General features: G+C 53.3%; 2 protein-coding genes across 2 annotated transcripts in view; one reads left to right on the top strand and one right to left on the bottom strand.

The window, feature by feature from the left end:
* Positions 1-1,322: 1,322 nt before the first annotated feature.
* On the bottom strand, positions 1,323-3,428 carry LOC116422783 (collagen alpha-1(I) chain-like). The gene has a single exon (XM_031962260.1). It carries the CDS (start codon positions 3,426-3,428, stop codon positions 1,323-1,325), a length of 2,106 nt encoding a protein of 701 aa, XP_031818120.1.
* The window catches only part of ERC2 (ELKS/RAB6-interacting/CAST family member 2), a 981,774-nt gene continuing 971,858 nt past the window's right edge, over positions 2,951-12,866 (top strand). Inside the window, 1 exon segment of the mRNA XM_031952165.1 lies at positions 2,951-3,199. The gene's annotated coding sequence lies outside the window, so the exon portion shown is untranslated.

The raw sequence follows: 12,866 nt of genomic DNA, 5'->3' as shown, positions 1-12,866 counted from the left end.
TTTGGAACAGTTTGGGGGAGAGGTTGGGTAAGTTCCTGACTTTATTCTGCCATCTTGTCTCTGTCCATGGTTCTTTTCAGATTGAATAAATCACTTCATCTCACTTAATTTCCTCAACAGCCAGCGCCTTTTGGTGAAAGGGCTGTGGTAAAGAATCAAGCGTGATAATGTGAAAACACTTTGTAAATCTTAGAGAGCTTTATATATTTTGGCACTGGTGTGTGTGTGTGTACCTGTGTTTTCATAATTGGAGAGCTTCCCTTTAGGGATACAGATCAGATGGGCTTTGAAAACACTCTGAGAGAGTTGCCTGGTACACTACAAAGAGATTAAGTGACTTGTCCTGGGTCACATAAATGGCAAGAACTAGAAGCAGGACTTCAATGCAGGTCTCCATTCCAAGGGTCTCAATCCACACCTCTCTAGCTATTATTGTTATTATGCTAATTGATCAGTGATTATTCCACTCATGTCCTACTTATGTCTTCAATAGTTTTTGTCTCTTAACCCTTTCTCCCAGTCAAGTAAAGATTTATTCATTCAGTATTTCTTTCAAAATTACTTCCTCAATTTAATACTTCTGCAGTGATTCCTGGTGGAAAGGCGATAACAATTCATTAGAGGGTAAGCTCCTCGAGAAGGGCAGGGATTGTCTTTTGCCTCTTTTTGTAGCCCCGGTGGTTGGCACAATGCCTGACACTTAATCACTGTTTATTGAATGGACCTGAAAAAAATCTCATTTTTAAAATTTGCTTCATTTTGTAACGCCCTTTACCCACATGAATTCTGCAGCAGGGCAACAAGGGACCCAGATGTATCCGTGAAAACGTGGCACTATAATTGTTTATTTCCACTTTACAGTTAAAGAAACTGAGGCTGGAGGTAACTTGCCCGTGGTCACACTAGTAAAAATCAGTGGGGAGATTTGAATCCAAGTTTCTCCAGCTCTGTTCCTCATCACTGTAATGCTTAAGTCACTTATATACGTACATATGTATGTATCTCTGTTTATCTCCATGCACACATACATGTACGGATAGGTTCCTTAGCTTGCTAATCCCCAGCCAGCAAAGTGGGCTGTGCTGGGATTTTCTCTTTCACACATCAGGCAACTGAGGCTCCGGAAGGCGACCCTCCGAGCCCCAGAGCGGGACTTATCAGCTCTGCCTCTCAGCCCGGACCATTGTGCCGGGCTACCTGACCGTCCCTGTTTCCCTTTGTTGAGTGGGAACTATATCCAGGAAAAATAGTCCCAAAGCTCCTGCACATTCACCTGTTTCTACAAGGAACCTCGCGTTCGTCCATTTTCCTGTTTCTTCTCTTTATCCGTCGGTCCCTTGAGGAATTCGCGGGCCAGGTCTGGTCTCTTCCCAAGGGAATTTCCTCGGATGGGGAGGAAGGCGAGACCCTGCCCGCGCCCCTCGGGCGCCGTTTTCCAGCTGCCAACTGGCTGGGGCACCCTGGGCGCTCCTCCACGTCCTCCCCCCTTCCCTAAGAGTCAGGGCGAAGCTGGTGGGCGCAGCCCCCGCGCAGAGCGTCCGGCCCAGCTCCTGCCCTGGGGACCTCCCGGGATTTATCTCGGGGGCCTCCGTCTCCTCCTTCCCAGGAAAGCCTGGGGTCTGACGCCGCGGGAGCCCCGGCCCCCTCGCCCATAGGAGCCCCGGCCCCCTCGCCCACAGGAGCCCCGGCCCCCTCGCCCACAGGAGCCCCGGCCCCCTCGGCCACAGGAGACCCGGCCCCCTCGGCCACAGGAACCCCCGGCCCCCTCGCCCACAGGAGCCCCCGGCCCCCTCGGCCACAGGAACCCCGGCCCCCTCGGCCACAGGAACCCCGGCCCCCTCGGCCACAGGAACCCCGGCCCCCTCGGCCACAGGAACCCCGGCCCCCTCGGCCACAGGAACCCCGGCCCCCTCGGCCACAGGAACCCCGGCCCCCTCGGCCACAGGAACCCCGGCCCCCTCGGCCACAGGAACCCCGGCCCCCTCGGCCACAGGAACCCCGGCCCCCTCGGCCACAGGAACCCCGGCCCCCTCGGCCACAGGAACCCCGGCCCCCTCGGCCACAGGAACCCCGGCCCCCTCGGCCACAGGAACCCCGGCCCCCTCGGCCACAGGAACCCCGGCCCCCTCGGCCACAGGAACCCCGGCCCCCTCGGCCACAGGAACCCCGGCCCCCTCGGCCACAGGAACCCCGGCCCCCTCGGCCACAGGAACCCCGGCCCCCTCGGCCACAGGAGCCCCGGCCCCCTCGGCCACAGGAGCCCCGGCCCCCTCGGCCACAGGAACCCCGGCCCCCTCGCCCACAGGAGCCCCGGCCCCCTCGCCCACAGGAGCCCCGGCCCCCTCGGCCACAGGAGCCCCGGCCCCCTCGGCCACAGGAGCCCCCGCCCCCTCGGCCACAGGAGCCCCCCGGAGGCAGCGCGCGCCGGGGAGCAATAGGGAGGGCGGCCGGCCCCGAGGGAGCCGGTGAGTGAATGAAGGACGCGCAGCTCCCCGGGAGGCCAGGGAGGAGGCCCGCGCTGGGCCGGCGCGGGGGGGGGGGCGTGGGGGCGCGGGGCCCAGCTTCGGGGAGCCGGGGAGTCCCGGGCCGTGAGAGCGGGAGGGGCGGGGCTGGAGGGGAGTCCCCGCCCCTTCTCCGCGCGAGGGCCGGGAGCTCTCTGCTGCCCCCCGCGGAGAGGCGCCCGGGCGCGCGCACACACACGCACACACACACGCGCGCACACACGCGCAGCCACCACACCGCCCAGCTCCTCGGGAATGCTGGGAATGTTGAGTCAGGGGCTCGCCAGGCAGAGCCAGGCAGCGAGGGCCGCGGGCGGAGGGGCCCGCGCCGGACAGGCGGCCGGACGCACAGCTGGACGGCCCCCCCGACGGGCGGGCAGCCCCGCAGGCAGCCGAGAGCCGAGACCGGCCCGCGCCCGCGCCGCGCCCCGCCCCGTCGCCGCGCCCCGCCCCGCGGCTCCCCTGCCCGCCCGCCCGCCCACCCGCGGCTCTGCAGCCGCCGCACGGCACGGGCGCTCCTGCCGGCGAGCTCCGGCTGCCCCGCGCTCCCCTGCCCAGCCCCGAGCCTTCCTTGCGCTCCCCCGCGCTCCCCGGCTGCCCTCGCACGGCGATCCTCCCTCCCCGTGTCCGGCGGCGGCCGGCACCGCGACGCCCTCCGGACCCGCGCGGGACGCCCGACGCCGGCGATGATGGGGCAGGTGAGGAGCCCGGCCCTCCCGGCCCACTGGGGAGGGGGCCCGCGGATGGGGGGGGGGGGCGGGCGGGCTCCCGAGGGACGCGCAGGTGTCGCTCCGGCTCCCGGCGGGGGGCCCCCGGGGGGGCACTGCAGTGCGTTTGCGGGCGGCCGGCCCGCCGGGTGGAGGAGAAGGCGGCTGGAAAGCCGGCCACGTTTGGGCGTGGGGGCGGGGGCGGGTGGCGGCTGGGCATTGATTTATGAAAGCGGCGGCCGGGGATTGGGACAAGTGCACACCTTCTTCTAGGCAGACTGCCCCTCCCTCCGTCCCTCCATCCGCCTTTGCTTTCACCATCCCTCCTTTCTTCCCTCCATCCCTCTTTTCCTCCTCCATCCCTCCTTTCCCCTTTTCATCCCTTTCTTCCTTCTTCCCTCCCTCTGTCCCTCTTTTGCTTCCCCCATCTCTCCTTCGCTTTTTCCACCACTCCTTTCCCCCTTCCAGCCTTCTTTTTCTCCCACTATCCATCCTTTTCTTCCTCCAGCCTTCCTTCTCTCCTTCCATCCCTCCGGTATTCTTTCTCCTCTCGGTACCTTCTCTGTTCTCTCCATCAGTGCCCGACCCTCCCTCTCTCCCTCGCTGCGGTGTCCCTCCCCCCCACCCCCAGGACAGCCCCTCACACCGACTGCCTGCTCTCCCCGTCCTTCTCTGCCTCCGGGCGTTTCCGCCTCCCCTCTCCGCCCCCTCCCCTTTCCTTTTCCTCCCCGTGTCCGTCTCTGGCGTGGGCAGGGGGCTGGGGACTAGTCGAGGCAGCAGCCCCGGTGGAGGCTTGGCCCCTGGATGCCTCGGAGCCGGGAGCGCCCGTCAGGAAGGTCCGTGGGGCTGGGGCGGCACCTGCCAGCTCCCCCCCCTCGCCCCCTCGCCGGCCAAATGAGCGATTTCCTGGAGGGGGGTGGGAGGGGTGGCGGGCGGGCTGGGGCGGCCGGGAGCCGCTGGACCGGAGGGCCTGGCGGGCGCTTTGTTAGCCAAGCCGAGGGACCCCGAGCGATGCTGAGCACGGTTCTGAGGGTATTTTGGCTCCGGGGGGCTCTCTGGGGGCTCAGGCGGGGTCCCTGGAGAGGAGGGGGCCGCAGGCTCTCCGCCGGCCCCTCCTGGGGAGGTTGGCGCTGGGGTCGCGCCCCCCTTTGCCGCTGGCCAGGAGGGGATCGATTTTGGGGCGGCCACTAGCACAGCCCTTTGATGCCTGCCTGGCTTCTGCTCTCCCAGCCGCGGGCGAATGGACAGCTCCCCCGGTGACTGACAGGCGCGCCTGCCACTGACGCGGCCCGGGAGAGGCCTCCTGGGGAGCCCCGAGTGGCCAATCCGGGCGGCCGAGAGGAGGGCCCCACCTCCCTGTCACGGTCAGTTTCCTGGTTGGCTTTGGGAACCAGCGGTTGGACTTAACCATTGATTTGCGCCAGCCCCGGGTCTCCCTCCTGCTCGCCCTGCGGGGCCCAGAGCAGCCGGGAACCGCTCCCCTGCGGCCGGCGCCGGGAGCCGGGCCGCTCTTCCCCCTGACTAAGCTTGCTGCTGGGGATCCCCGGCCCACGGGCTCGGAAATGGCTTTGCTAGTGCCCTTTGGAGAGCGCACTGGGTGCGAGCGAAGGGCAGGCGCTGGGGCAGCGCGCTGGGCGGTCTGCTCTGCCTTTGCAGGGGCGTCCTTAGGGAGCGGAGAGCTCCAACAGGGTGTGGCGGCGCTCTCCCCCAGCTGCCGCTCTCCCCCTCCCCCCTGGCGCTCTCCCCCCTCTGGCGCTCCCCCCATCCCCCTCTGGCACTCTCCCCCACCCTCCCACTGCCGCTCTCCCCCTCCCCCCTGGCGCTCTCCCCCCTCTGGCGCTCCCCCCCCATCCCCCTCTGGCGCTCTCCCCCCCCCCCCCCCGCTGCCAAGCTCCCCCCGCTGGGGCTCTCCCCCCTCTGGCGCTCCCCCCCCATCCCCCTCTGGCGCTCTCCCTCCCCAACCCCCCCCGCTGCCGCTCTCCCCCCCCCCTGGCCTGGCGCTCAGGTCATAGCGGTTCCTGGAGGGCTCCCTGAGTCAGGGCCGGGCCCCCCTGATTGACAGGTGTGGGCCGTGCTTATTGGAGTCCCCTGGGGAAATCCGAGCGGGGGTCTGGGCCTGGGGGAGGCGGCTCGGAAGGGGAGCGCTGCTGGAAGCGTCTGCCCATCTCTGTCCTGTTTGGCGGGACGGCCCGTTGGAGGGGGTGCCGGAGAAGCCTCTGCAACCGCCTCCCAATCAGATGGCCGTCTGGAGGGAAGGAGGGAAGCGCTACAGATGGCTGCCTCCTTTGGGAAACCAGCCCTCCCAGGGCTGAGGGACTTCACAGGGGCGTCTTAGAGCCAGCTTTTATGAAGCGCCTGCTGTGTGCTCAGCACTAGGGGCTTCTCCTCAGGATCCACTCCGCCACCAAATCACCCAGAAAGCATTTGTCAAGTACCTACTGTGTGCTCAGCGCTAGATATTGGGAGCCAAAAGTGACCGGTCCCTGCCTCCATCTTCGGTGGGTGTCGGAGACATCCTGAGCCGGGGAAGCCTCCATCTCCCCCGCAGCACCTTCTGGGTTTTTGGACAGTTCCTCCTTTAAGGAAACATTTCCTTTGGGGAAACACACTTTCTTCCCCTCCCCCCTGTCACTGCCACCCCTGGCTCCGAGCTCTGGGGATGAGCTGAGCAAGAAGCCGATGCCAAGACGAGTCCCTTCCACCTGACGGTTTTCCGAGCGCTGGAGACAGTTCTCTTGCCTCCCTTCCCTTCCAGTCTTATCTTCTCTGAGCTAAATCTGTCCCTTGGAGTGGTTCTCATGGCAGAGAGTGGCTGGGCCCCCTCTCGAGCCCGGTGACCCTCCTCTGAGTGTGCTCTGGCCCATGGGTCTGCTCCTTAAAACGAGGCATCCCAACTGGCCTGGGATCCAGGGCTGGGGCCAATGGGGAAGCAGCTTGCCCCGTCAGCAATTTAAGAAACACTAAGGCCAAATGAACAAGCCCCTGACCTCAAGGGACCTACATTTGAATGGTTGCAAGGGGAGGATGTGAGTTGCTGGAGACTTTGCCTTTATTTGGATCCCAGTGCTTAGGACTGTGCTGGGCACACAGTAGGTCCTCAGTAAAAAATGCTTCTTGACTGACTGACTGCTTCTTTTCATGCTCTATAGGATCACGTGAGCTCCCATTGCCATACTGCTCACTCTCATTGAGCTTGCAGTTCACTACAAATCCTAGGTCTTTTTTTTTTTTTTACACCAACTGTTGTCTGATGACAACTGACATTTACACAGCCTTTGATGGTTTACAAAGTACCTTCTTCCCAATAACTCCATGAAGCTGGCAATGGGAGTATTATTCCTATTTTACAAGTGAGGAACTTGAGACTCTGAGATTATGGGGATGTGTCCAGAGACTCCCAGTTAATAAGGGCCAGAGCTGGATGCCAGTACAAGTCTAGTCTCTTTCTGTAATTCTGTGCTTATCTCATGCGCTTGATTTTTCCACCTAAATATAAATCTTTATGTGTTTCCCTATTAAAGTTTGTTACATATTTATTAGGTTTATTCCACTGATCTAGACTGCAAAGGTGTTGGAAGGTTTGGCACATATGAGACAAGAGGCTTTTCTGTAAGGAAGGTAAAGAGGTCAAAAGACTTTCCACATTTCCTTATTTCTCATTCTTTCCTGAGTTCCCCTGAGAGATTTAAAAATTAAGGGAGTGTTACCTGCTCTCCCTAAAGCAAGATGGAGGAATCACTGTGGATCAGGCGGGTAGTTAGGGAGCCGTCTGCTTGCTTACTCTGTGCTTCCTATTCATTGTAACAATTTCTGTTACAGTAACAGCCAGGCTGATATGCTGATCTAATATGATGAAGGAGGAAAGGTCTTTTTTTTTCAGGGAAGGGGGAGGGTGGTTTGGAACTGTGAATTCTGTGGGGTGAGGAATGGGGAAACATATAGTCTTAGACAGTTCCCTAAGGTCACACGACCAGTGGGTGTCAGAGGTAGCAGCTGGACCCAGGTCTTCCTGATTCTAAGATTTGACTCTCTGTCCTTCACAGGACCTCCTGTCTTGGAAATCCCATCGGAATCTTGGCTCTAGAAGGGAGCTTAGAGAACATTTAGTCCCATCTTGCCAAGCTATTGAAATAGAAATTGAAGCTCTAAGAGGGAAAATGACTTTCTCAGTATAAAGGAGAAAGGCTGTTTGATAATGAATTCTATAGTGTTCTACATGGTGCTGGTAGAAAAGAATGGCCCAAGATGTCCAGCTAGTCCGTGGCAGAGTGGAGAGGAGAACCTGCATCTCTTAAATTTCTGGCTTACGACCATTTCCACTGTTTTGAAGCAAGAAAACTCTTTTTAAAGAGAATTTTTTTCTATACCCTTAGTGTCTGCTGCGTAGGGAAGACTTGGGCTCTCTCAGGGAGCGTCCAGGGAGAGGTGATATCTGTCTAATCATTGTCTTCCTCATCTTATTGCTGAACTAAGTCTCTTTTTTTCAAAAGTCTCCTTTCTTTCAAGGCAAGAGCCCAAAGGGCTTGTATCAACAGCCTGAACAAGCCCTGCCAGATGTGGGGGCCTTGAAGGTGAAAGGGTTCAGTATATGGAACAGCATTCGAGAACTGGTCGGATCCCAGAGGAATTCTGGTCCAATTCACTCATGACAGCTAAGCCCTGGGGATGGAACAGACCTAGTAAAGATAAAACAGATTTAATAGGGATTCATGTAGATTTACATTTAGGTGGAAAAAATCAAGAGCATGAGATATGGAAAAAGAATGAAGTAATCCCCACTTGAAAGCATGGAACTGAGTCCTGGAGAAGAGAAATGACGATCAAGGTCATAAAGGTTGACTCAGTCGTCCTTAGATTTCTCAGTCAATGACCAAGTTCAGCAGGCCTTCCCTGGCACTACTAGAATTCCAGTAAGCATTTCTCTAGAGTTTCTTAGGCACAGGCTAGTTCTGGGAATCAGAGACAGAGAATTTGAAAACAGCTCTTAGCCCCAAAGAATTTACATATTAGAGTGATCTTTTGATTCTATAAGGAACACACAAGTACATATACATATATATACATACACACACACACATAGTCAACCCTTACCCACACGATGGGTCAGTTAGGCACAAGCCTAGAACTGGAAAGAATCTTACTAATAACTAAGTCAGACTGCCCCATTTTACAGATGAGAAGAATGAGTAATCATGGGCTTAAAGGGACTTGCCTAAGATCACACAAGTTGTCCAAGTCCAGTACTCTTTCCATAATGCCCCAATTAGTCATCCTTTGAAACTTCCTGGAATTGTCCATTTAGTGACGTTTCTCATTTTTATAGGCAATGATAATTACTCATGGTTTCTCGTTGTCCAGGGAATGTGGAAAAGGCAGGGGAGGGTGTGGGAATGAGGGAGGCAACATCTTGAGTCCTGTCTACATTGGTCTTATTCATAGCCCAAACCCCCTCAAGCTCGGTGTCCTCCTGGGAGCCTCCCTCCACGTATCCAGTCACTTACCCATTCTTCTCTCGTCTCCTCCCTATTCCTGTAGGACCATCCTTGTTCTGCCTCCATTTTCTCACTGGTTTTCTTGTCTCAGTTCTCTTCTATCTTCAGTCTAACATCAGCTCTGGCAAAATGCGGCTCCATTCTGTAACCTCTAGTGACTCCTTGAAAGTCCCTTTGACATTTCAAACTCTCCACAATGCGGCCCTTTCCAACTTCCTGGTCTCCTTCCACATTACAACCCTTCATACACTCCAGAATCCAACCCTTCTGGCCTAATTGCTCCTCACTTACGACCTCCATCTCTGATCTCTTTGCTTTTGCAGTAGCTGTGCCCCACGCCTAGCACGTACCCCCTTTTGACCTGCACTGTAAGAATCCCTGGCTTCCTCCAAGCCTCAAGTCAAATGACATTTTCTGCAGCTCTTTCCCTCTTCCCCCAATTCCCTGCCATCACTGTGTACCCTTCTCTTTGAGATGACCTCGTGTCTACTTTGTATGTGGGTTCTTATGAACTTGTTGTCTTCCACATTAGAATGTAAGCTTCTTTTTGTTAATTTTTAAATTTGTTTTGCTGAGACAATTGGGGTTAAGTGACTTGCCCAGGGTCACACAGCTAGGAAGTGTTAAGTGTCTGAGGCCACATTTGAACTCAGATCCTCCTGACTTCAGGGCTGGTGCTCTATCTACTACACCAACTAGCTGCCCTTGAATGTAAGCTTCTTAAGGCAGGCAGAGTTTTTGCTTTTTCTTATATCCCCAGAGTTTAGCCTTGCAAATAGTAGGCACTTAATATATGTTCCTTGATTCATTGATTGAGAAGCCCTTGAGTGATTAAGGCTCTGTAAGGGTGGCAATTACCAAAGAGTAAAGGAAGCCTTTCTGAAAGATGGGCTTGGGTTCTCCTTCTCTTTATGCCATGATAGAAGGGTGGCCAGGCTTACCTTGGAGTTTCATCGGGCATGTACCCGTTGTATGTGGAACCTAATTCAGAATGCTTCATGATTAAAGACATCGATTTCGGTCTTATGGGTGAGTGGGTGTTGGAGGAATCTCCTGGGATCCTCAGGGATCTGATGACACTTCCCGTTATTACCTGTGGATGGCAGGCAGCCTGTTCTGTGACTCTCATTTCTCCTCTCTAGGAATATACTCAATCATTGGCGATTGATTGAATGAATGAACAAATGAGTGGATGTATGCGGTAAAGCACAGATATATAAATCGGGTCTCTTGGACTGATACACTGGAAACAATTTTGGTTTTAAATCAGAGCTCTGGTTCAAATTCTGTCTCTGCTTCTGGGTAATTACTTAATAATTACGTAAGGCAAGTTACCTAATCCCTATAGGTCTCAGTTTCCTCATCTGCAAAATGAGGGGGTTGGATCAGGTGTCCTTGAGGACCATTCTAGTTCTAGTTCTAGGATCTCTCTAGGCCTTAGCTGCTTTTTCTGTAAATCAATAATCAATCAAGATCTGTTAAGTCCTACTATGTGCCAGGCATTGTATTAAATGTCAGTAATACAAAGACAACAGAGAAATATAGTTCCTGCCCTCGTGGAGCTTACAATCTAATGGGGGAAGGAAAGCTGGAAAGGTGGTGGTAGTAAGGTGGTTGAAGGTATGTCCTAGAAGGAACATCAGAGGTGACCCAGGGGGAATTCTGCCACTTGAGAATTCAGGATGTTACAAGTCCAACTTTCTCCTTAAATGGGGGTTTTGGAATTCATGGCTTCACCTTTCAACCTGAGGGACAGAAGATGATGATGATGTGGAATCCTGAGACTGATAGGATCACTTTAAAATAAGGAGGTTGGGTTGGATGGCCTCGAAAGTCCCTTCATTGGAGATCAGTGTTTTCTGTGATCTATTAAACTGCATCCACTATCCTGAAAGAAAACCTTAAAAAATCAGATTATAATAGATTTAGAACCAGAAGGAAAACTAGAAATGATTTCTGTAGTGGGAAGAACAGTAGATTTGAATCAGGGGATATTTTTGAGCCCTTGCTCTGCCACAGATTATCTTGGTGACATTGCAGAAGTCACATAAACTCACTATTCTGCACCAGTGTTTTCTCATCTCTCAAAGGGGAAATTTATGATCCTATTACCTAGCCCAATCCCATCATTTTACAAATGAAGACACTGAGCCCCAGAGTTGTTAAATAACTGAATGTCATTTAGACAACAAGTGTGAGAGATCTATTACACAGTAGAAAGAATGCTGGATTTGGAACTAGAAAACCCTGTTTGAATTGAGCAGTCCCTTCATCTTTCTAAGTCTCAGTTTCCTCATCTGTAAAATGTGGGATTTGGACAAGATGGCCTCTGAAATTCCTTTGAGTTTTTCTGTGATCCTAATGGACAGAGAACCATGGTTTCTTGATGTGGTCTAGAGCAGGGTTTCTTAAACTTTTTTCACTTGCCATCCCTTTTTTGCCCAATAAGTGTGCGTGTGAGTGTGTGTGTGTGTGTGTGTGCGTGTGTATGTGTGTGTATGTGTGTATGTCTTGGCATCCTCAGGGTATATAGGCATATAAAATCGGTATGCAACTCAAACATTTACTGATGGTAAACTGAATGTGGGGATTCGAAAATTATGTTTTATTATCAGTAAATGTTTGATTTGTATACCTATTTTATATGCCTATATACTTGTGCTCACGTAAAAATTTCTTGGGCAAAAAAGGGTCAGAAATGGAAAAAGTTTAAGAAGCCCGTCTAAACCATGCCATGTTTCATATTTGGAAAATGAATGCGATGATTTTCCCTGTGCTCTTTTTAAGAAAGAAAGAAAGAAAAAATCTCTGTGGCTTTGGACACTGTTGACTCTTTATTATTCCTAATATATTTTAAAATATTGGCTACCGTTTTCTTGGATTTGGATTGGATTCTACCAATTGGAACCAAGATCGGTCAAACACCAGGAAATTGCTGGCACCTTGAGAGCACTCAAGAAAATGAAAAAAATAAAGATGCCAGAACTTTCAAGAAGAAACAGGATGATTGGCTCACAATGTACTTTCTTTCCTGAAAATCGGCCCTGAAATATGCAGCGTTAGGCTGTGTTAAGAGACGCCAAGTTTCCCGACTTAAGGAAGCAAGCGACTATCCTGTTGGACTGCCCACAGCTGTAGGATGACTTTGTTTTCTGATGGGAGATACCACTCAGGAGAGACACAGGAAGGCATCTAAGGAAGGATAAACAAGGTGGTGAAGGTCTTAGATTGGTTGAAAGAACTGGGGTTGTTTAGCTAAAGGAAAATATAGGAAGGTCATGTTAAGAATATTTCAATATTTAAAAGTCTAGCTCATAGAAGTGGGATTAAACTTAATCTACTTGACCCTAAAGACCCTACTAAAGACCCTAAAGGGTCTACTTGACCCTTGCAGGACTGGTTTTGATAGGTGGAAGGATACAGGGTCAGATGTTGACTTGATTGAAGGAAAATCTTACCCAGAACAAGAACTGTCCAATAGTAGAAAGCATTGGGAAGAGTGAGCTTCCCATCAATGAAGATTTTCAGATGGAAGTTAAATGACCACTTGTTGGGGGGGATGGGGCGAGGTTAGTGGAGATCCTTCATTCCCAAGGTCCTTCCGATTCAGTTTCTGGGATTCTGTAAGACAGGGGTGGACCTTTTGGTCTTTGATTTAGCTATTTTTAAGACTTCTTAACCTTTCTCTGGGTCATTGGCCAAGTTCCAAGAAAAGACTTTTCAGAGTTAAAGGAAATTCTAAATTTCAACTAGAGACTAATGAAATGAAGATGTGTTTTCTCCTTCTCCAAGTTCATAGGTCCCCTGAAATCTTTTCTGTTTTTAAGAACCTTTGGTTTAGAAGAAGATATTAATCCAAAGAGAAGCAGCATGATATCACAGAGAACTGGTCTCTCAAGAAGCCCAGGATTCTAGTCCCATCCCTGCTCCACCTTGGCTAGGTGACCCTGAGCAAGTCTTTAAGGCCATAAATTGCAGAGCAGATGCCATATTGATAGAGGGGAATTTCCTCCCCAAGACTTCTGTATAATGCACCAAACCCAGAACTGGAAAGTAAAATTAAACCAGTCTAAAACCCGTGACACAGATTACTCGGCATTGCTTATGAGTCTTGGGCACCTCCTTGTTGTCTTAGATTCCAGAATGGTGTGGGGATGTTTCCTGCT

Source organism: Sarcophilus harrisii, chromosome 1 (genome assembly GCF_902635505.1).
Source record: "Sarcophilus harrisii chromosome 1, mSarHar1.11, whole genome shotgun sequence".
NCBI lineage: Eukaryota > Metazoa > Chordata > Mammalia > Dasyuromorphia > Dasyuridae > Sarcophilus > Sarcophilus harrisii.
The sequence above is the reverse complement of the archived record's forward strand: the minus strand, read 5'-3'. Positions and strand labels throughout refer to the sequence as shown.